At 41.2% G+C, this 24,749-nt stretch overlaps 1 protein-coding gene across 1 annotated transcript in view; it reads left to right on the top strand.

Moving 5' to 3' along the window:
* The window catches only part of LOC145350078 (juxtaposed with another zinc finger protein 1-like), a 127,370-nt gene that overhangs the window by 95,062 nt on the left and 7,559 nt on the right, over nt 1-24,749 (top strand). Inside the window, exons 2-3 of the mRNA XM_080198941.1 lie at nt 10,054-10,126; nt 24,519-24,715. Of these exons, the coding sequence (XP_080055067.1) occupies nt 10,054-10,126; nt 24,519-24,715 (270 nt within the window). The remainder of the gene's footprint in view (nt 1-10,053; nt 10,127-24,518; nt 24,716-24,749) is intronic.

Raw genomic sequence — 24,749 nt, 5'->3', positions numbered from 1 at the left:
AAGTTACAATTCTGCCCGATTGCATCCTTTGTTAAATCATTCATTTAAAAGAGATCTTTGTTTCCTCAAAAAACGCAACATTCATTTTAATTTATCAATGGAAGGGCCAATGGGTCCAAGTAATAATGTCCAAATAATTTTTGCATGTAATTCTGACACGTTGAATAAACTTAATTGTGAATGTACTGTGCAATATACTCGACTGGTGCAGGGAAAAAGATCTTCTTTTCAGATTTCCCTTGTTTCTTTCAACCCAGCCAAGATCTGAAAGATTGAACAAATATTCATGTTAATTGGTAGGAACTTTCAACCATTATAAGATCATGAATATTCGCCAAACTCTTGCTGACCTTCATGCTGGTGGGATCTTACGGTCTCAGTGACAGCGCACCCCTGTTGCGGGTTTCCCGATGGTAAGGATGCAGTCAGTGGGAAACTCCATTGACAGTGGAAGCACCGTAAGATCCTACCACCAGTGAACATGGAGAGGGAGAAAAATCACATCCCTTAGATATCTGATGTGCGAACTTTGTTGATAATCTATTTTACTAAGTTGCTAACTAGATCTTAGCTCATTTTACTTACATTTGGGCAGAATTCTCCCCAGTTCCTGCCAGTGGGTTCAATGGCAGGGGGTGGAATTTGATGGAAGTGCAAAAATTCATACTCATGTGAATTTCCTGTGGTATTGTCATGGTGGATTGTGAAACGCCCTGGGGGGCTGGCATGAAACTGATTTGCATCCCACTAATGGAGAACAGATGAAGGCCTCACCAGAATCTTCAATACGTGCCAGATTCTCTACAATGCCAGCATGAAAACACATCTGGGGCGATATCACTATGTATGTTGAACAAAAACAGTCAGCAGTTACAATGTTGGATCTCTCAAATGAGATTAAGCATGAACCTTGAAATTTCTTCTGTTTATATTGCATTCCCTTTTGAAGGATGAAATGGGGTGCTGTGTGGTGTGCAGATGTCGCGACTCACCTGAACAATGTCTTGGGCTGCATTTAGGATGGAGGCCACCAGTAACCTTCGACCCAAGAAGACAACAGTGGTGGGTGGGTAAAACATCTACAGGTGGATCCTCCAGATTCAGTGTCATTGAAGAGGTCTATCTTCCAGCCTCAGAATTTGCCTGGAGATTCATCTTCATTTTCAATTTTTTTCCATCTTTTTCATTTCCATCTTTCTTCAGCAGTGGATCATTGCATTTTCAATATGGCAGTTGGATAGGATGGTGGAATACCTGCCACAGAACACAGCACATACACCCAGTTGCATAATTAAGGTTAGGGCCAGAAGATATAATGTGGTTTCCTGCTGGCCTCTGCAGCGAGAAACACAATGTTCCTGCCCCCATCGTGGGACTTACTCCCAGATGGGAGAATTTCATCCGTTGAAAATGTCAGTCAGATTACTAATCTCTGTAATTTGTGTGGGCTGAATTTTCAGGTCTCCCCAAGGGTGATAACAGGTGTGGGCTGACATCCTGGTTTCTCAGCGCTGGCCAGTTTCATCAGGGCCATGCAGGCTGGCCTTGCAATCCCACTCTATCCATTGTGAAAGACAACAGATTGGAGGTGGACTGACAGTGGGAAGCCATTCATGGTCTCCCCGGGGAATTAACTGACATTGTTAAAGGAGTGAATGGCACAGACGAGGACTTATCAATTGGGAGACAGATGCCATTGGCTCAGTGCAGGTTGGGAGAAGCAGATTAGCAAGAGTGGTCTAGAAGATGAGTTTGGAATGTTTTTGTGGAATTTCTTGGAGCAACGAATACTGTTTAAGAAGCAGGATTAATTATTAATGTTATATTAAAAGATCCACTGAGAAATAATGATCAGAATTAAATTCTATGTTAAATTTGAAGTGACATATGCAGTCACAAACAAGAATCTTAAAGAAATCCAATTATAGAAGTATTGCGGGAGAACTGGCTATGGTAAATTGGGTAAAAAGGCTAAAAGCTATGGCTGTAAATGAACAGTGGGAAGCACTTAAAGAGATTAATCAAAATGTCCAACAAAAGAAAATAAGCCGGATGGACCAATCCATGGCTCATTCTGGGATTTTAGGAATGATATTAGATTAAAAGAAGAAGCTTATAAAAACAATAACAAATCTGAGGATTAGGATGTTTTAGAAACCAATATAGGACAACCAAAAAGTTGATAAGGTAAAGATGAGAGTAAACTATCCAGTAATATCAAAAACAATCGTAATAAGAACTCTTAGTGTACAAAAAAGGAGAGTATTGTCGTGTCCTACATATATAATGAGTTGTTAGGGTTTGAAAAAATGTGGTTTGCACATGTAGATTCAAACTAACAACAACAGATTTATTGCAGGAACTGTTGCCTGTACAGAGGACAAACTGAAAGTAAAACAGCAGCCTGTGCAACACCCTAATGACATCACCATCAAATTCTGTGATCTGCTCTTAGGCAATCTGTAACCACTTACATACACAATACCCCTCCTTTATTTCTGTGGTCATGACAACAAATTACTATAATGTTATATGTAAGATCAATAATACTTTAGATGCAGTATTATGCATCATTGACCATTACATACAGTCAGTAAGAAATTAGATCAGAGGATGTGTATGCCTCATTGCTGTATGTGACATTCCGGAACTTGACTGTTCTTGACACCAGAAATATGATTTGGAACTTCAGTAGATACTTCTACTCTTGAAACTAATTCTGCACCATTCTTGCATGGTGTAGTAGCATAGACACAATCCTTAGGTGTCTCAGTCTTCCATAGTAATAATCACAATACTAGGAACCAAAGATATTGGTACTTCTGAAGATGATTCTGAGAAATCATTTTGAGATGACAACAATCGGTCAGCATGGCATCGCCAAACTAGTTCATCTTTGATTTGAACCATGTAAGAAATTGGACCTGTTTTCACTAAAAGTATGGTTGACACCCATTTCTGATTTGTGGCATAATAGCACGCTAACAGTTGAACACCTTGTTGAAATGGGTATAATTTTGCCTTCTCGTCTAGCGACCTGAGATTCTTGTTGGCGTTCTATGGCCTCTGATGTTTCTAGAGGTAGTAATAAATCAAACTTAGTTCTTAACTTCAACACCAAAAACAGAAAATGCTGGAAAACCTCATCAGTCTGACAGCATCTGTGGAGAGAGAATAAAGCCAATATTTTGAGTCCGGATGACCCTTCATTAGAACTAAGTGCAAAGAAAATCAGAAAAGATTTATGTTATGGGGGTGGTGGGGGTGGCTGTGTTAGTTCTCAACTTTCTCTTTAAGAGTAGTAATGCAGGTGAACTTTGGTTACTCACACGAGAAGTGTTTCTATCAGATGCCAAAAAGCAATTTTGAAACTTCTAAAGAATGTTTCAAGAATTGTACAAATCTTCTAGCTAATCCTTTGGTTGACAGATATAAGGTGTGGATTTTATGTAGTGAATGTCACTTACTTTGAGATAATCCTCAAACTCTTGTCAAGTAAAACTGAACCATTATCACTAATAATCTGTTCTGGTTTACCAGATCTTGCATTGATTTTGTTAACTTTTTCAATGATTTGTTCAGATGTGGTAGATCTCATGATAATTCCTGGCCACTTTGACTGTACATCAATTATGATTAAAACTTGTGACCCTCAAACAGAGCAGCAAAATCTATCTGCAATTGTTGCCATGGCATGTTAGATTGTAAAGAAGACATCAGTGACATATTTCTTACTCATGCACAGGATTGACACTGTCTCACTTTTTCTTCAATCTGAGCATTCGGACCCAGCCACCAAAAATGACTCTTTCATCTGAAGTACACCAGGATATCCTTCATGTAATTGTTCAGGAACTCTCTCACACAGCCAGGAGGAATGATCGCTACAATAGACATCCACCTTGGACGGTCAACTCGAGCTTTCTTGACATATGTAGTTACAAACCAGGATGTAAACAATGCATTCCAACTATCATTCCTTTCAATACTATATCCATCAATTTCCCCATCACAGGATTATTTCTGGTATGTCTCTAAACTTGAGAAGCTGTCACAGACAAATGATCTACTAGCAAAAAATAAAGAATATTAGTAAAGCTAGCTTGTGGCTCAATAGGTAAAAGTAAGCATGATAAAGCATTAGCATGACATTGAGGAAACTTTACATCATAGGAGCGTGCAGGTAAGATCAATGACTATCTTTGCAATCACCTAGCAACTAACAGTGGTATGCCTTTATACGGGCCAAAAATAATAGTTAAGGGTTGATGATCAGTCGATAATGTGAAATGACAACAATATAAGTAATAATGAAGCCATTGAATGCCAAAAATTATACTCGGTTCTTTTTTTCTAACTGAGCAGAGTTAGATTCAGCACTCATCAGAGCACACTCAACAAAAGCTATTAGTTGCTCTTTTTCCAAAGGCATAATATGTGAAACTACTGCCCTTGCATCGCAAGCAAACAGTAATGGTAGCTTCAGATTAAAATGGACCAATATTTGAGATTTCTGCAAAGAATCTATGAGATCTTTGTATGCTTTCTCACATTCTGTTGTCCAGTCCCATGACTGTTTGACACATAGCAAATTACGTAATAGATTCAATAATGTAGCTAAGTTCGGAACAAATTGGCCATAAGAATTTATCAGTCCTTGAAAGGACCTCAATTGCATCACATTCATTGGTCTTGGTACTTCTAGTCTCTGTTCCCCTTCACGATGTCCTCAACCACCAAAGCTATACAGGGTCCGCCCCTGGCACTTTAGCGCGCACACCACATCCATGGCAGTCACCGTTTTGCGCTTGGCGTATTCAGTGTAGGTCACCGAATCCCTGATCACATTCTCCAAAAACACCTTCAGCACCCTGCGGACCTCATCGTAGATCCAGCCGGAGATACACTTGACACCTTGGCGGCGAGCCAGACGCCTGATGGCAGGTTTGGTAATGCCTTGAATATTGTTGCGGAGCACCTTGGGGTGCCACTTGGCTCCCGTTCATCCTTTTTGGTGCTTTATGTAGGTCTTTACTATCAGTGATGTGACTCAAATACTGGACTGACGTTTGGAAAAAGTCACATTTTTCTTTCTTGATACACAAACCGTGTATTTGAAGACGTTCCAATATTGCTTCTAAAATATTTGAGTGCTCTTGTTCACTGAACTCTGTAATTTGAATATCATCCAGGTAATGTTGTACATCAGAGACACCACTTAAAACCTGATCCCTTGATGTTTGGAATAGGGCTGGCGTCAATGTTAATCCAAAAGGCAATGTTTTATAATGAAAAAACCTTACATTAGTAATAATGATAAGCAATGGTTGAGATTCCGTGGCTACATTCATCTGTAAATTGCTTGAGAAAGATCAATCTTGCTGAATTTCTGCTCACTTGATAACTGAGCAAATTTTCAATTAAAGGAAGCTGATATTGATCAGCACACAACAGTGGATTTATGGTTGTTTTAAAAAAGAACTGAACCATCTGGTTTTGTGACAGGAACGATGGGGGTAGCCCAGTCACTCATTGTAACCAGTTCTAACTCACCAATGTTAACAATCATACAAATACCCCTTTGACCTTGGGACAAATTGCCTATGGCACTGCTCTTTCTTTGAACATTTTGGTTGACTATTAGCCTTTATCTTGAATTTCCCTTGAATGCCCTTTATTGAGCCAAGTATCTCTTTGAATACACTTGTTGTATTTAACCAGAAGGTGCTGCAGATCTGCTTAGGGCAGGACTGGCAGATTAGCATTCCAGGATTTAGATGCTTCAGGTGAGATAGGGTGACAAAAGAGGTGGGGATGTTGCTTTACTGATTAGGGAGAATGTCACAGCTATACAGAAAGAGGACACCTTGGTGGGATCATGCAGTGAGGCCAAATGGGTAGAACTCAGGAACAGCAGCAGTGCAATCGCACTGTTGGAGTAGTACTACAGACTTCCCAACAGCCAGCATAAGTGGAGGAACTGATATGTCAGCAGATCATAGGAAGATATAAAACCAACAGGGTTGTTGTAATAGGTGATCTTAACTTTCCCAACATAGACTGGAATTCTTTCAGTGCCAGAGACTTGGATAGGGCAGAGTTTGTTTAGTGTGCCTAAGTGTGCTTCTTGAGATTATATATAGATAATCCAATTTGGGAAGGGGCTATCTTAGACCTAGTTCTGGGAAATGATGTCTCAGTGGGACACCATTTTGGGAACAATGATCACAATTCAATAAGTATTAAGATACTTGCAGAAGAAGTTAGAAGTAGTCCCAGAGTGAAAGTACTAAATTGGGGGAAAACTACGACAATATGAGACAGGAGTTGGAGATTGTAGACTGGGGGTGGCTGTTTGAGGGCAAGTCCACATCTGGTATGTGGGAGTCTTTTAAGGGTCAGTTAACAATTCAGGACAATTATGTCCCTGTAAAAATTAAGGATAAAGATGGCAAGATCCAGGAACGCTGGATGACAAGAGAGATTGTGAGCTTAGTGAAAAAGGAGGGGGCATACATAAATTTCAGGAAATTGAAAACAGATAAGGTTCTTGAGGAATACAAAGAAAGCACAGAAGTGCTTAAACAGGGACTTAGGAGGGCAAAAGACTCCTTGTCCTTGGCAGGCAGGATTAAGGAGAATCCCAAGGCTTTTTATATGGATATAAAGAGGAAGAGGGTACCTACGGAACGGGTAGGCCCACTCAAGGACAGTGGAGGGAATTTGTGTGTGGAGCCAGATGAGGTGGGTGAGGTTCTTAACGAGTACTTTGCGTCAGTATTCGTAAAGGACAAGGATGCGGTGAATGGTGAGTGTAGAAAGAAGGATATTGCCATTCTAGGATATGTTGAATTAAAAAGGGAGGAGGTAATGTAGGTGATCTGATTAGTAACTTTGCAGATAATACAAAAATTGGAGGAGCAGCAGATAGGAAGGGGATTGTCAGAGGACACAACAGGATATAAATCATCTGGAGACCTGGGCCAAAAGATGGCAGCTGGAAATTAACCTAGACAAATGTGAGTTGATGCAATTTGGAATGTCTACTGCAGAAGCAAAGTATACAGTAAATGGTAGAGCCATTAGAAATATTAGCATACTGAGGGATCCTGGCATGCAGATCCACAGTTCCCTGAAGGTGGCAACTCAGGTGGATAACGATGGTCAAGAAGGTATATGGCATGCTGGCCTTCATCAGTCGGGACGTTAAGTATAGGAATTGGAAAGTCATGCTGCAGCTGTATTAGACTTTGGTTAGGCTGCATTTCATGTATTGTGTACAATTCTGCTCGCCACACTACCAGGAAGATGTTGGAAAGGGTGCAGAAGGATGTTGCCTGGTTTGGAGGATATGGTTTATGAGGAAAGGTTGAACAAAGTTGACTTGTTTTCATTGGAATGTCTGAGAATGAAGGGGGAGCTGATAGAGGTTTACAAGATTATGACAGGCTTAGACAGAATGGTTAGTCAGAATCTTTTTCCTGGGGTAGAAGGGTCAATTACCCGAGGATATAGATTGAAAGTGAAAGGGGGAAAGTTTTAAAGAGATGTAAGGGGCAAGTTTTTCACACACACGGTGATGTGATGAATATCTGGAACAATGCTGCCAGAGGAAATGGTGAAAGCAGGTTCTATAACAATGTTCAAGGGGCACCTGGGTGGATATATGAATAGGCAGATAATAGAGGGAAACAGACCATGCAGAGGCAAGAAAATATTAGATCAGAGAGGCATCTGTGTCAGCACAGACTTGGTGAGCCAAAGGCCAGTTCCTGTGTTGTACTGTTCTTTGTTCTTTAACATCACCCAATCTGTTGACAGCATTCCAGTTAACCTTTATCTTCTCCAACCATGATCTCCCAGATAGTCCTGTAAACTTAACATGCACCACATTGAGAGGCAACTCCGCTGTGTGTCCACCCAACTCTACGTTGATCATGATGTAACCGTCTAACAGAACAACTCTTCCATATATGTCTTTAAAATCACATCAGCGGGTTGTATAGAAAGATGCATCAGCTTCTCTTGGTATGTAGTCTCAGGAATAAAAAATACAGCTGTGCCAATATCAACCTGCGTCCTAATAGGTTGTCCATTCATATTCAGAATTACCTAGAATCTATGTGATTCACCCTGTATGGATAAGGTGTTCAGTTGGAATTCTTCATCATATTTCTGGACATTCTCCTCTTCACAGTTGCTATCCTTTCTTTTATGTTGTAAATTCTTTTTCTAGAATGCAATTTGTTGTTCTTGAAGATATCTAGGTTATTCTTCTGAATATTCATGTTGGGAAGCTGGTCCTGTCCAAAAAGCTTTTGCAATGTAACCCATTTTGCCACAATTGTTGCAGTGACTATCCTTACTCCAGCATTCACTCACTAAATGGAACATTTTGGCACTTCGCTGTGATGTGCTTGTTAAGGTTTTGACTTCTTATGGGCAGTTCCCAACTTGTGGATCTTCATTCCTGCCCCAAATTGTGAACCCTCTTTTGCAGCTAGTTCCATTGACACTGACTTTCAAGACAACAGTAGAAAATGCAAAGCATGTTCAGAAAGCAGTTTTCTTTGGATAGCTTCATTTCGGAGACCACAAACTTGATCTGGAAGAGTACCTTCTACTGACTCACCAAACTCACAATGTTCTGTCATCTTTTTTAAAGTTGCCACAAACTGAGCAGTGCTTTTGCCTTCCACTTAATTCCTTCAGTGGAACCTGGACCATTCCTTGATGATCAGTGGCTTTGGAGTGTGATGTGAGACTGCAACTCTCCAAACAGGTGGTCACAGATGTTTGGGTCGTGGGAAATCTCACAGCTGGCAGCACCACTCAACATATGCTGCCAACAGAAGTCAAAGTCACTAAACTTAAAACCTCATCACTTTTGGTTCTTTCGAAGGATCATTTTGGGCTTTGCTGGCATCATGTAAATGGCTGCACAACTCTGCATCTCACTAATGACAGCCCAGATTGTGGGAGCAATACATTCAATACATAATGGTTGGGGCCCTCACAAACACAGAGGGCTGTGGATTTTGCTGCTGGATACAGTAAGTTGAAGAGCGTATTGATTGTACCCATATTGCCAGGAAGGACTTCCTCTGCCTCAATGTTCAACTGTTCCATGACCAAAATTAGATTGTCCTCCGAGTACACACTGCCATGACTACTTCATCCTCTGCCGATTCAGGCTGCCACATCTCTTCACTCCACTCGCTAAGTTTGTGGAAAGTTCCTCTGGGATGAAGGACATCCCTTGAAGAGATGGCTACTCATCCCTTTACAAGAACCCAAGACAGAGGCATGCAGGTGATATAACCAGAGCCATCTTCTCACAATGACTATCATGCATTGGGATTTCGATTATGTGGATCCAATGCCGAGTGGCCAGAACTAATTTTTGGTTGGGCCTTATTAGATTTAGTGAGCTGCTGATGCATGCTGACAGATAATTTTGGTGTGTGGGAGCAACTCTTCGTGGGATTGAGGCAGTTCTAGAAAGTGGAGATGGGGGTCATGATATTGGTACCAAGGCGATGATGCATAATCATCCGGAGTATAGTGTGTTTGAGTTTTTCTGAGCAGCCTGCAGTGCTCCTGGGAAGGACACTCCTGTTGTGCACTGAGTTCCACCACGCAGATCATGCACATGTCCCACTGGAAGATCAAAGTTGCTTCACGGTCCTAAACTTTGGCATAAGACCCACAATTCAGATATTGTAAGGAGATTTCTGCCTGCTTTGATGCATGACTACTTAGCACCTATTTCGAGGCTCACTCAGAAATTGTATCATGTGAACCTCAGTTGAGAGGACTGGGTAAGGATTTATTTTAAGATATCTCATTACCCTCCTGCTTCATATTGGAAAGACAGGGTAGAAATGAGGCAGATATTCCTTCCATTGAGTTGGCTGTATTATGTAGAAGCAAAACTCCAGGTGAAATTTATCTGACATCTCGTTTCAAACCAATATTTAATAGCTACTTTTAAAATTATATGAGAGGAATATTTTTGTTAAACTCATTGTTTATGGTGCATTCTTTCAACAGAAAATGACCCCAAGGTTTTGGAACGGCAAGAACAGCAGCAGCCATCGTATATCGCACTGAGTTATATCAACAGGTATGCATTTTACCCTCAAGACAATTCTGAATTTGCTGAGCAGCACACTTTACAAGATGTTTATAAAGGTAGTTTATTAAACATTTCAAATACCTTGTGAATACGCTTGAAGGAAACCATTTTTATATTTGCATGTAATAACTTCATTGATAATGTGCAAGTAAGAGTTATCTGAACTGCAGCATTTCTGTGATCCATTTGGTTCAGTCACTTTATGTTATATAATGTTCTATTGTTTTCAGCATATTTTATTTGAAATTTATGCACTGTGATTCCATCCTAATAGCTGAAGTATTTGATTTTGTAAATCTGACACACAGCACTTGTACTTCTGGAGGCTTTATCTACCTTTGCTTCTATGTTAAAGTGTCCACTATTTCTCTATTGCTCGCGATATATTTGACTTGAAGAGAGTTGCTATTTTTGTGAAAAAGTCTCGAAGCTATTATTTTGGCTTCTTATTTGAATTGTAACTGTCTAATTAAACTGCTGAAGAATATTATGCATTGAAATTAAAACAGAGCTTTCAAAGAAAGCTAAAGGTGTTGGTGCTGGAGACTTTTTTTCGCATATGAGAGGATAATTGTGCAATGCAAAATCCTATTTAGCAGAAAGGATGATGTGGAGATGCCAGTGTTGGACTGGGATGGCACATTTTTCAGAGTGCTGCTCCTTCATCAGATGAGTCACCTGATGAAGGAGCAGTGCTCCAAAAGCTTGTAATTCCAAATAAATCTGTTGGACTTTAACCTGGTATTGTGAGACTTCTTTTGGACAGAAAGGATAGAATGGGGGTAGTGGGGAAGATATATCTTCTCATTTTTTTTAACCTTTTTTAACCATTCTTATTTAGGCTGAACATCAGGATGGGTAAGGTTCGAGAAATAATAATCAGGAAGAAAAATCAGCAGACACTTCAAGAAGTAGGAGTTAATTAAGGAGAGCTTGATTAATTAATTGAGTTCTTCATGTGGTAACAGAGAAGATTAGGAGGAATGGGCTCAATGTATTTACATGGATTTTAAGCAAGTGTTTGATAAAGTACCACATTAAATGTTGGTTAACAACACTAAGACCCATAGAATAGGATGAGTATTGGTTTGGATAAAAAAAGAGTTAAGAACAGAAAATGGTGAGTTATGGTAAATGGTTGTTTTTAAGATTGGAGGTTGATAGAATTGGTGATTCCCAAGGTTATGTATGTAAAAATGACTTGGATATTGGAACACAGAGTAAAATTTCAGAACTTGTCATTGGTACCAGACTTGGAAGTGTAGCTGACAGTGAAGATGATGTCAAATGACTGTAACAGCTCATTGACAGATTAGTAGAATGGGCATAAAAGCGACTGATGGAATTTAATGTAGAAAAGTGTGAGATGATTAGTTTTGGCAGAAGAAATAAGGAGAATATAGACTAAATGTCAGCGTTTTAAAGAATGTACATGGACAGAAGGAACTGGGGGGTGATTCATGTGCATAGATCTTTGAAGGTGGCAGGATATTTTGGGAGAGCAGTTGGCAAAGCATTTTGGATCTTTGGTTTCATAAGCAAAGGTACTGAGTACAAAAGAAGAAAGTTATTCTGAATCTGTATAAAACTCTGGTTAGGTCACAGCTAAAGTATTGTGTCTAGTTCTGTAACCATACTTTAGAAATTATGTGAAGGAATGTGATGTGGTGGCCATTACAGAGACTTCGTTATCTCAGGGACAGGACTGGGTACTTCAGGTGCCAGGATTCAGATGCTTCAGGAAGGACAGGGTTGGGGGCAAAAGAGGTGGTGGAGTGGCACTGTTGATCAGGGACAGTGTCATGGCTGCAGAGAAGGAGGATGCCGTGGAGGGACTGCCTACAGGGTCATTGTGGGTGGAAGTTAGGAACAGCAATGGATCGATAACTTTGCTGGGTGTTTTCTATAGGCCGCCCAATAGTGACAGGGAAGTTGAGATGCAGATAGGGAAACAGATCCTAGAGAGATGTAGTAATAACAAAGTTGTCGTGATGGGAGACTTTAATTTCCCAAACATCGACTGGAATATCCCAAGGGGAGGGGGTTTGGATGGGGAGGAGTTTGTTAGGTGTGTTCAGGAGGGTTTCCTGACACAGTACGTGGATAAGCCTACGAGAGGAGAGGCTGTACTTGACCTGGTGCTGGCTAATGAACCAGGACAGGTGTCGGATCTCTCGGTAGGAGAGCATCTTGGGGATGGAGATCATAATTCTATCTCCTTCACAATAGCATTGGAAAGAGATAGGATCAGGCAGGCTAGGAAGGTGTTTGTCTGGAGTAAGGGGAAATATGAAGACATCAGGCAGATAATTGGATGAATAAACTGGAAGGAGGCGTTCTTGGGGAAAAGTACAGAAGGAAGGTGGCGGATATTCAAGGAATATTTGACTGGAGCTCTGCACGATAACGTTCCGATGAGACAAGGAGGTTTTGGTAGGGGGCTGAACCATGGTGCACGAAGGATGTGGTGAACCTAGTCAGGAAGAAAGGAAAGGTGTATAAAAGGTTCAGAGAGCTAGGAGATGTTAAGGATCTAGAGGAGTATAAGGCTTGTACAAAGGAGCTTAAAAAGGAAATTAGGAGAGCCAGAAGGGGTCATGAGAAGGCCTTGGCAGGTAAGATTAAGGAGAATCCCAAGGCCTTCTACAAATATGTGAAAAGTAAAAGGATGAGAAGAGAAGGGATAGGACCTATAAAAGGTGAAGGGGGAAATATCTGTGTGGAACCGGAAGAAATGGCAGAGGTGCTTAATGAGTACTTTGCCTCGGTATTCACGGTGGATAGTGATCTGGGAGGTTGTACTACAGGTTTGCGGCAGTCTGAAAAGTTTGAGTATGTGGATGTTAAGGAAGAGAACGTGTTAGAACTTTTAACCTCTATCAAGATAGACAAGTCGCCGGGACCAGATGGGATGTACCCCAGGTTACTGTGGGAGGTGAGGGAAGTGATTGCAGAGCCCCTGGCGATGATCTTTGCGTCATCGATGGAGATGGGAGAGGTTCCGGAGGATTGGAAGATTGCGGATGTGGTTCCTATTTTCAAGGAAGGGAACAGGGATAGCCCGGGAAGTTACCGGCCGGTGAGTCTGACCTCAGTGGTTGGTAAGTTGATGGAGAGGCTTCTGAGGGACAAGATTTATGAGCATTTGGAGAAGTTTAGAATGATCAGAAATAGTCAACGTGGTTTTGTCAAGGGCAGATCGTGCCTTACGAGCCTAGTTGAGTTCTTTGAGAATGTGACTGAGCACATTGACGAAGGAAGAGCAGTAGACGTGGTTTACATTGACTTCAGCAAGGCGTTTGATAAGGTCCCCCATGCAAGACTTCTTGAGAAGGTGAGAGGGCATGGGATCCAAGGGGCTTTGGCCTTGTGGATCCAGAACTGGCTTGCCTGCAGAAGGCAGAGAGTGGTTGTGGATGGGTCTTTTTCTGCATGGAGGTCGGTCACCAGTGGAGTGCCCCAGGGATCTGTTCTAGGGCCTTGCTGTTTGTCATTTTCATAAATGACCTGGTTGAGGAAGTGGAGGGATGGGTTAGTAAGTTCGCAGACGATACGAAGGTTGGTGGTGTTGTGGATGGTCTGGAGGGATGTCAGAAGTTGCAGCGGGACATAGATAGGATGCAAAACTGGGCGGAGAAGTGGCAGATGGACTTCAACACAGATAAATGTGTAGTGGTCCATTTTGGCAGGACCAATGGGATGAAGGAATACAATATCAAGGGTAGGAGTCTTAGCAGTGTTGAAGAGCAGAGGGATCTTGGGGTCCGGGTCCATAGGACTCTTAAATCGGCCTCGCAGGTGGAGGATGTGGTCAAGAAGGCGTATGGTGTACTGGCCTTCATTAATCAAGGGATTGAGTTTAGGAGTCGGGAGGTAATGCTGCAACTTTTTAAGACCCTTGTCAGACCCTGCTTGGAGTACTGTGCGCAGTTCTGGTCGCCTCACTATAGGAAGGACGTGGAAGCTATTGAGAGGGTGCAGAGGAAATTTACAAGGATGTTGCCTGGATTGGGAGGCATGCCTTATGAAGATAGGTTGAGGGAGCTGGGACTCTTCTCCCTGGAGAGACGAAGGTTGAGAGGTGACCTAATAGAGGTTTATAAGATGTTGAGAGGAATAGATAGGGTGGATTCTCAGAGGCTATTTCCCAGGGCAGAAATGTTCGCTACGAGAGGACACAGATTTAAGGTGCAGGGAAGCAAGTACAGAGGAGATGTTAGGGGTAAGTTTTTCACTCAGAGGGTGGTGAGTGAATGGAATCGGCTGCCGTCGGTGGTGGTGGAGGCGAACTCGCTGGGGTCTTTTAAAAGACTCCTGAATGAGTATATGGGATCTAATGGGATTGGGGGTTATAGATAGGTCTATGGCTTAGTAGATATAGAAGTGATCGGCGCAACTAGTGGGCCGAAAGGCCTGTTTGTGCTGTAGTGTTCTATGTCCTTGAGAAAGCACAGAAAATATTTACTAGAATGCTTCTAGAGATGAGGGATTTTAGCTACAAGGTTAGATTGGACAGGCTGGGGTTATTTTCCCAGAGATTTGATAGCGGTTCATAGGATTATGATAGGTTTAGGAAGGAAAGTCCCCATTAGTAGATGGAATAGGGGATATAAGAGTGATATGGTAGCACTGTCGCCTCACAGCACTGGGGACCTGGGCTCAATTCCGGTGTTGGGTGACTGTGCGAATGCAGGGTTACAGGGATCGGGCATGGATGGGATTGTTGCTGACTTGATGGGCCAATTGGCATCTTTCTGCACTCTGATTCTATGATTTAAGATTTTTGGCAAGTTGCAGGGGGATGTGAGGAAGAACTTTACACACCATGCAGAAACTCTCCATCTGCAAGGATGGTGGACTAGTGACGATGAATGATTTCTAAAGGAAATTGGATAGGCACTTGGAAATAAACTTACACAGCTATGGTAATAAAGCAGGGGAAAACGACTGTTGGATTGCTCCATGGAGAGACAGCAGGGCCAAATGGTTTCCTCCTGTACTGTCTTTCCCTCATCTAGTCCGGGTTCAGAGATTCTTGACTCTCTGTTAATTCCATGTCCAGGACTTAGGCCTTTCAATGTAGAAAAAAACCAAAATGAACCCACCTTCTTGTTACTCCATACCATACCTCAACAAACTATGCTGTTTAGCTTGCGCACACACACAACCATTCTCTGTTTCTTATTCATTTATGTATTAAACTAGGGAAAAATCATACATGCTGTTTCAACATATGTTGCTTTCAGCAATGACATTGTGAGAGTTCTCAATAGTGCATGCCCAATGATTACTTACCATTTTGTCAGGAAATATAAATAAGACATTTAAAGCTGTAAACAGTAATCCTCAATGCACCTGGAATTTGTTTTTTGAGGGAAGTTGCATCCTTAAAAATAATAGCTGACCTGAATGTATCTTCCAGTTCAAAAAGAGGCATGATTATGCATCTTTTCAATCCATGTCTGGGAGTCTAAAGCTCAATAATTGGTATGCAAGAAATGCAGGTATGTGTCAAACACAAGTGATATAATTTTAAGCAAGCTATTCATCCAGGGTTGATCTTTCGTGAGACAAAGTGGAACGTGCACTGCATTAGAATTTGGTCACACGTTAAATATCATTTTTAGAATAAAACTTCTGAAAATTGAAGTTTGATGTTGATGTCCTATTCAAATCAATTTGACAAATATGTCCACCGTTTTAAAATAAAATTAGTGAAATGTGAAACATTTGCAAAGATAACATTGAGTTAATAAATATATGCAAGTAATTTCATCATTTGTTCGGCACAACATCGTGGGCCGAAGGGCCTGTTCCTGGGCTGTACTGTTCTATATTCAATATCAACATTAAAAAGCAGTACAAGGAGTTTGATTTTATTTTTCTAAACCAGTTGACACAGAACATTCTTTATAAATGGCTTAAAAATTTCTGTATATATGTTGTAGGAAGACTGTAAAGTCAGGCTTCAGTAGTTACTTTGTCCATATTTTCTCCATAGTAAAGCATTGTGCGTTATGTACTCCTGTACTTAAAACTGCAGGAGCCTTTTTTTCATCAGCTTAAACTGCGAGTGAACAGTGGCAGCTTTCCAGGTGTACTTTGCAAATTGGGGTTTAAATGTGGAACACATCAAATTAAAATTCAATATTAATTATTTTGTCTTGCTGCAATTCTGAGTAGCTTAAAGCAGCAAGGGTAATCGTCTAATTCATTGTATGTGTCTCAGTGAGCTTAATCATTATGTCAGTTCCCTAATAAAAGGTTATTATAGAAACAAAGATCCCAATTTTACATATGGTAGGCATGGGAGAATTACAGAAACTGGTCTCTAAGGTAGACTTGAGCATTCTTGACAAATGATGCCCATGCTGTGATCAGATTCTCAACAAGAAATCTCGTTATTAACTAGGCCTGTATAGTTAATTAGCACTTGGGCTTCAAATTTTAAATCTGGCTTGAGATATATAATTTATCAAAAGCTGTAGCTTGCTGTCAGAATCCCATAATAAGTGTACATTATTGATGAATTGAGATTAAACTAAGATCGAAGAGAAATTGGGCTATAGGTTGAATTTTGAAAGGTCTGATTTCAATGTTTACAGTGCTAATTTGGTATTTTGGAAAGTAGCTCCTGTCCCTACATGATGAACAGCTGCAGAACGAAACATCTTCAAAAAAGACCCCTATTTTTGCTTATTTCCACGCTTTTTTTTTCCTGTGGTTGCTTAAGAAATCGGGCTGACTTTCTGTATAGAACGTCTTACTTTACAGCTTTTTTTCTAAACTTGGATGGGGCAAAACAAAATTAACCATGTGCCAGTTTTGATTTGAAGTCTTTTTTTAAAAAAAAGCTTTTAGAAAAACTTTGTATGGAATTAGAATTGAGTGCCATTTTTCTAGTTGCAGAAACAACGGGAAATTGTGCAGCCAACTTTTGGCGCCAAATGTTTCTTTCATTCTCCAGCAGTCCACTCAATCTGCCAGTCACAGTAAGATCTGAGAAGTATGTATTGTGGCATTGGCATTGTGGTTTTATGGAAGTTTTGCAGTATGTATTCAGAGATCAGTCAATCAACCAGAACTCAGCTAGGCACATATTGGCATTTATACTATCATGGCCAACCCTATTAGTTTGCAGGAGATTCGAGCACTGTAGCTAGATGTCTAGTGAGAATGACTGCCTCCTACATGTACCGCCTAGTAGAAACATGTACTACAGGTCACTATTGGAATTCCATGCAAAATTCATAATGTAAGTGGGAAGGGGAAGCACTTTCAAATTCCTTGAATGCTTCAAATGATTACTGTGATTGTAATTTATTTCGTTTTGAATTTGAATTTGAAAGTTTAGAAATAACTTGAGGGAATTTTCAAAATTCTGTAAATGCGGTGCGTGAACTTAGTTTTATTTGTGGAATAGTTCTTACAAAGCCCCACTTACTTTTGCTTAGCGAGAGGTAGCCTTCAGGTGAACAATCTTATTTTGGGGAAGGTAAAACCTCTTGGGTGATCATCTGAAATTTTAAAAAATTGGCATATATTACTTTTTATGCATTTTAGTTTGGTCATTTGGGGAGCCTTTATTTCCTTGATAAAAAGGGCTGAAAATGTACACTACATTACAGTCTTGATGGAGTTTCAGTGGGAATGTGTCTGAATGGCTGGATTTGCACTACTGACACTTGTTCCCAGCCTAACAAGGGCATACCTACTTGACATTCTAGGGGATGGAGTAACAGGGTGCTCAAACATTGCCTGCAACGAAGGGCAGGGGGAGTTTCCATATCCTTGTTCTTTCGGTTAGTGAGGAGTGACTGCCGGCCAATACACCAGTGAGACTATCATGTCAGGGCACCAAATGGCTTCAAACGCAACCCTCTTACAAAGAGAACTGATTAAAATTCTTTCCCCCAACTCCTGGACCAGCACACTTCCACCATAAGTTGCCATCTTCTAGGTGAAGATGGCACATAAAGTGTGCTCATAGTGGTATGTGTATTCGACTGGGTCATGCAAACCAAATGATCTCTCTTGACTGTACTAACTTTGCATATGACTGGAGGAGGTGGCCCAAGACTGTGGATTTTCAGCTGCACAATGTTTTGGAGCTAGAAAATTGTTGTTCTGTGTAGATAATACATCATCATTTACATTTCCTTTCTGCGCCACATAGTACGCTCCACTGCACCTTAAAGTTCCATTCTTTCCCGCCTTCATGTTGTTCATTCTTATGGAATTAGCTTCTAAATATAGTCAAATGATGCCCAGCTCTATTGATTTGTAACTAATCACAGCTCTCAGTAATCATTGTCATCAGATTAATGTGCAGCATCAAATCATGGGTTAGTCAAAATTTTCTCTATCACGTTATTGGAAAGACTGAAGCCTCCTTGTTCAGCTCCCACCAAAAACTCAACATTCTTACTCTCAGTTCTGCCACCTCCCCCCCACAATCGGCTTGCTCAGCAGTGCACTACCTCAGTGCCTTTAAGATTTAACAACTGAGCTTTAAATCTTCAAATGCCATGCATTAATAGAACTGTTTAATTTCACTTTCATAACATTGCTCAGTTTCACCACTTAACACTTGTGGCTGTTGGAACCTTTAGCCATGCTATCATCACTGCGCAGCATGGTAGCACAGTAGTTAGCACTGCTGCCTCACAGTGTCAAGGACCCGGGTTCAATCCCAGCCTCGGGTCACTGTCTGTATGGAGTTTGCACCTGTGTCTGCATGAGTTTCCTCCATGTGCTCCGGTTTTTCCCAAAGTCCAAAGATGTGCAGGTTAGGTTGATTAGCCATGCTAAATTGACCCTAGTTTTGCAGAGATTAGAAGGGTAAATATGTGAGGCTATGGGTATAGGGCCTAGGTGGGATTGTGTTCGATACAGATTTGATCAGTTGAATGGCCTCCTGTACTGTAGGGATTTTATTCTTCTATTATTGACAGGTTTCTATCAGGTGGGTTAGATTTTGGCAGGCCTACTGAGCTCTACCATACATAAACTTCAACCTAACTGAAATTCTCCCATCTACATTCTGTCCTCACCAAATTCTACTCACTTGTCACCAAATGCCCTTATTGTCCTCACCAATTTGTATTGCCACAGCACACCCCAATGCATTTAAAGTCCCCTATTCTTGTTTACAATCGCTGCATGGTTTTGCTATGCTCATGTTTGCAACCTGACAAAGTTCAGTCTCATTGGAAGTACAATAGGTTATAGTTTTTTATTAGTTGATTTCCAATAACCTTTGAAATACAGTGGGGTGTAACTAAGCAGATATAACTTGTAGGATAGATAAAGGAGAACCAGACAGAGTTTGGATATCCAAGTAGACAGTGTATACTTGGATATCCAAAAGGCATTCAATAAGGTGTGACACAAAAGATTAATGTACAAGATTGGCTCGCGGATTTGGGGATAATATATTAATATTTATGGACGATTGTTTAATGGACAGGAGGCAAAGAATATGGATACATATGGCATTTTCAAGTTGATTGTGATTAGTGGAGTGCTGTAAGGATCAACACTGGGACCTCAGCTGTTTACAATGTATATTCAAGACTTAGATCAGGGGACAGAGAGTGAGGTATCAATTTGCTGACTATCAAAGTTAGCTGGTAATGCAAACTGTGAGGAGGACACCTACAAACATAGAAATTAGGAGCTGGAGTAAAACATTCGCCTCATCAAGTTTGCTCCGGCATTTGATAAAATCATGGCTGATCTGATTTTGGCCTCCACTTTTCTATCCGCCTCTATATCCTTTGACTACCTCGTCAGTCAAGAGCCTATCTAACTTAGGCTTAAAAATATTCAACGAACCTACCTCCGGTGCTCACTGGGGAACCACTCAAAGAAAAACGAAATCTCTTCTCCCTCTTAAATGGTAGATCTCTCAGCTTTAACCCGTGTCCCCTAATTCTGGTTTCTCCCGTAAGTAGAAATGTCTTTTCAGCATTCACTCTGTCAAGATCCCCAGGATCTTGTATTTTTCAATAAGATCGTATCTTACCCTTCTAAACTCTAATGGATACAGGCCAAATCTGCCAACCTTTCCTCATACAACAACACACTCATCCCAGGAACATTTCAGAGAACTTTCTCTGAACTGCCTTATAATTCAAGGGGCTGAGGTGCCTTATAGACCCTGACAATCACATTTTGATTTGACGTGTCTTAAGTTTCCTTTGTACTTTTTGTTTCTGTTCGAGGCTTTCCCCCTCCTTTTGGGGAGCCGCCCCCTTTTTCTTTGTCCGAATGTAATTTAAGTTTGTTTACTTGGTTTGACCTGAAAGACACCCACCTTAAGTAGCCCAGGTGACGTCTCACCAATACCCTGTACAACTATAGGAAAATGTCCCTACTTTTATATTTCATTCACCTTGCCACAAGTGACAACACGTCATTTTCTAATCACTTGCTGTAGTTGCATACTAACCATTTGTAATTAATGTATCAGGGGACCTTATCCCTTGGTACCTTTGCAATCTCTCTTAATTTAAATAATATGTTACTTTTCTATTTTTTCCAGCCAAAATAGCAATTTCACGTTTTCCTGCATTATACTCACACTCCTAATTTTTTTGCCTGTTCATTGGACCTATCTATATCCCCTTGCAGACTCCCTTGGCTTGGATTTTCATCACCAAGGCGGGTAGCAGAAGTCAGTAAAATAACCTCACAGGATCTTTATTGCAGTCCAGCCAGCCGACCTACGAAAGAGGTCAAAGTAAGCCAGAGGGGCTGCTGGATGACAACCCATCTCAATGCCATGGGACTTTGGCCTTATTATAATGAAAAATTTAAGGGCCTCAAACCTCTCAATCCCCATGCATCCCTTGCCAGCCATACCACCCTACACTCAGCTCCCCTTGGATCCTCTTGCCCCGTATGCCAAACTATGGCACTTCCATGTCCATTGACTCACTATACACTGTGGAGAACCAATGAACTATTGTGACAATAGGATGCGTTTTGTTAAAATTATTTTTTATTCATTCATTACTTTTTTTTCAAGGTGTTTCAACAAAGTAGTGGATTTCTGGACTTAGCCAAGCTTCATTATACAGTCTTGGTTGAGGGACCAGACATTTATCAGAGTACTAAAACACATGAGCTGTAGCATAATATTACTTGATTGTCAGTGTGAACTCTCTGACCTCTACTGCCAATTGCACAATGTTTATTTATACAAGGTTAAGGAATTTCAAGTGCTTGCTGTTTCTGCTGTCATTACTGGATAACTGACACTTCTGTTGTCCTGTAGTAAAAGGATTTTGTTAATGCAGTGAAAAGTAAGGAAAGAACAATTTTTTTAAAGCTTTGTTTATAGATTCTATTGTCATTGGGGTGTCTTTTGATTGTACATGATATTTAATGAATGAATGGGCATGGAAGTGCCATATCTTGGCTGCGAGGGCATGAGAGGCCATGGGGGGTGGATGAGGGCCCCCTCGGCAGAGCACACCCCCAACCTACCTTGATTCCCTCCACCGTCCTTCTGACCTGCACTCGTTGATGTGCAGATGCTGGCGTTGGGCTGGGGTCAACACAGTAAGAAGTCTCACAACACCAGGTTAAAGTCCTGTTGGACTGTTGTTGTGAGACTTCTTACTGCACTCGGACAGCCTGCAACACCTTCTTGGCCTTCCACTGGCGTCTGCCAGAGGAGGGGGTGGGCTCAGATGGATCTCTGGTTGGGGTGGTGGGGAGGGGGGTTGGAGTTGGTGGTGGAGTATGGGGGGGAGGATGGACATGGGAGAATCTCCACCCCCCTCCCCAACCAGAGATCCATCTGAGCCCACCCCCCTCCGGCAGATGCCAGTGGAAGGGAAAGCCAAGAAGGTCCTGCAGGCTCATTCCCACCACCCCCCCCCGCCCCTCTGTTTCAGGTGGGTGCGCTGTTTCAGATTTTCTTTGAACTGCGCATGCGCAGTTCAGAGCTCTGACCGTTCCGGCAGCGCTAAGCGCCGCCCACAGCGCAACTGGACCGGAGCCGGCAAAAAGCGTATGGGTGCGCTGGAATGGGGATTCCGGGCACAGACGTCCAGATCCAGCACTTAGCCTCCAATTGGTAAAATCTGGCCCGTAGGCTTTCACCCATACTAGCTTGCACTCTTAAAAGGCACTTATGATAATTGGAAACTCTGACTCCAGGCTCTTATGTCCACTTCGCAACTTACTCTCCTAACTATTTTTGTGTCACTAGCAAATTTCGCACCCATCATTTGGTCATTTCATCCAAGTCATTGATATAGATTGTAAGTAATTGATGTCCCAACACTGATCTCTGTGGCATTTCATTGCTTACATCTTGCCAACCTGAAAATGACCCATTTATCCCTACTCTGTTTCCTGTTAGCTAACCAATGCTTTATCCATGTTAATATGGTATTCCTGACACAAAATCTTATATTTTGTGGTTATCTATGATGTACCACTTTGTCAAATACCTTTTGGAATTACAAATACATCAGATCTACTTGTCACTTCCCGAATAAACTAATTAAATATTACTTCCCTTTCAGAAAGAGTCTGCAAAAAGGTATGGACAGGTTAAATGATTGGACAACAAAGTGGCAGATGGATTATAATGTCGGCAAGTGTGAGGTTATTTACTTTAGTTGTAAGAATAAAAAGGCAAAATTCTTTTTAAGAGGCATGAAATTTGCTGATGTTCAGAGGGAGTTGGGTGCGCTTAAACAAGATCCACAGAAAGTTCGCATGCCTATACAACAAGCAACAGTGAAGGTCAATGGCATGTTGGCCTTTATTGCAAGTGGATGGGGTAACAAGAATAAAGACGTCCTGCTACAGTTGTACAGGGGTTTGGTGAGACAGCGTCTGGAGTATGTGCAGTTTTGGTCTCCATATTTAAAGAAGGATATACTTGTCATTGAAGGCAGTATGGCCAATGTTCATGATGAGAGGCTGAATTACTTGGAATTTGTTAGAATGAGAGGTGATCTAATTGAATTGTGCAATCTACTGAGGGGGCTTGACAGGATAGGCATTGGGAGGCTGTTTCCTTGAGTTGGAGAATCTATAACATGGGGGCTCAGTCTCGGGGTAAGGGGACAATAATTTAGGACTGAGATGAAGAGAAAGGCTGTGAAGCCTTGAAATTCCTCACAACTGAGGGTTATGGATACTCCATCATTAAGTACATTTAAGGCTGAGATAGACAGATTTTTGATCTCAGGGAAGTTGAAGCCAAAGATCATCCATGATTGTGTTGAATGGTGGACAGGCTTGACAGGTCCATATGGTTTATTCTCCTATTCACTAACTGCAAAAAACAGAAAAAAAATGCACAGCTCATTATGAACCTCCCCCTTCTAAATATAATTATACAAGATATTAGAAAAAATAACCAATTGGACAGTACTGTTGACTGAATTAAGTGCATATTTGTCATGATTCACAATGACCCATAGAGGTCTCTGATACATCACAAAATGGCCTTTTGTCCATTTATGATCTGTAATTAAAATCCTTATTGTTTATCACTCTTTAAGGATAGATATGTCACCAGTTATAAGTGACAAATAAGATTTCCTCCCTGCTTTACATTCCTCAACCCAGAGTAAAGCTTAGCCTTATTTACTGTAAGCTTATTTACAGAATTGGTGATATCCCACATGCACAGGGCCCCTGCTGTCCAAATGTACTGAATGACTGTGTACCAAGTTAGCTCCAGAGGCTTCTGAATTTTAATGATGCTGGAGTTATTGTGTGTCCTTCAGCTTGTTAAACTGACATGGCCACTCTATAAATCATAATACCTGTGTATCATAAAATCAATACAAAATGCCAACTCAGCATAAACCCTTAAGTTTTTTTTCTTGCAAGGATCTAACAGTTTAAACTACAGATGATAACTGACTAGATAGTTGCATGAGATCAGAATGTAATTTCCATTGAGGTAGGAACATAAATATCCCAGGCAAACATGAAGAAAAAAGATTACAGTAGTTGAAATTTTGATGTTTACTTTTGAGGTCCAGTTATCAGTGCCACAACTCGAGTTTGAACTTCTTTATTTTGTCCTCGAGCAAAATAGAGGAAAGCTTAAATAGTCAATAAATGTTAATCCAGTTAAAACTCTTGCACACAGCTTGTGGGTATTTTGGAACTTGTTTTGTTTCATCTTGCCTTGAAAGTGGTGATCCCCAGAGTCCATGAGCAAAGCTATGGGCCTCCCACAGACTTGTAATAAGATCTTTCAAGTTTAACCTCTATTTGCAGATGCAGTAAGTACCTTAATATTAAAAGTAGCCAGTAGGCTGCAGGAATTTGTGGCCTGGTCTTCACAACCAGTAATCATATAGCCATTTTTCTTATTGACGTTCCTGAACCTATTCAGGTTTCTAACTGATGCTGCCCGCCGCGAACGTGAGCAGATGAGAAAAAGACATCAGGCTAAGTTAACCCCAGCCCTTTCCAGTCCTGTGGGAAGAGGGGGCACACCTGCATCACCTCACCCTGGCAATGGGAGTTCAGCTTTTCCAGGGACGCCACCAGTTACACCATCCTCTTCTGCCTGCAGTGGAACACCAACAGGTTGGTACTCTTTTTAAAACAACAACTACATTTT

Source organism: Carcharhinus amblyrhynchos, chromosome 11 (assembly GCF_965287045.1).
Source record: "Carcharhinus amblyrhynchos chromosome 11, sCarAmb.v2.hapA, whole genome shotgun sequence".
In the NCBI taxonomy this organism is placed as follows: Eukaryota; Metazoa; Chordata; class Chondrichthyes; order Carcharhiniformes; family Carcharhinidae; genus Carcharhinus; species Carcharhinus amblyrhynchos.
This window is presented reverse-complemented; position numbering and strand designations above follow the sequence as displayed.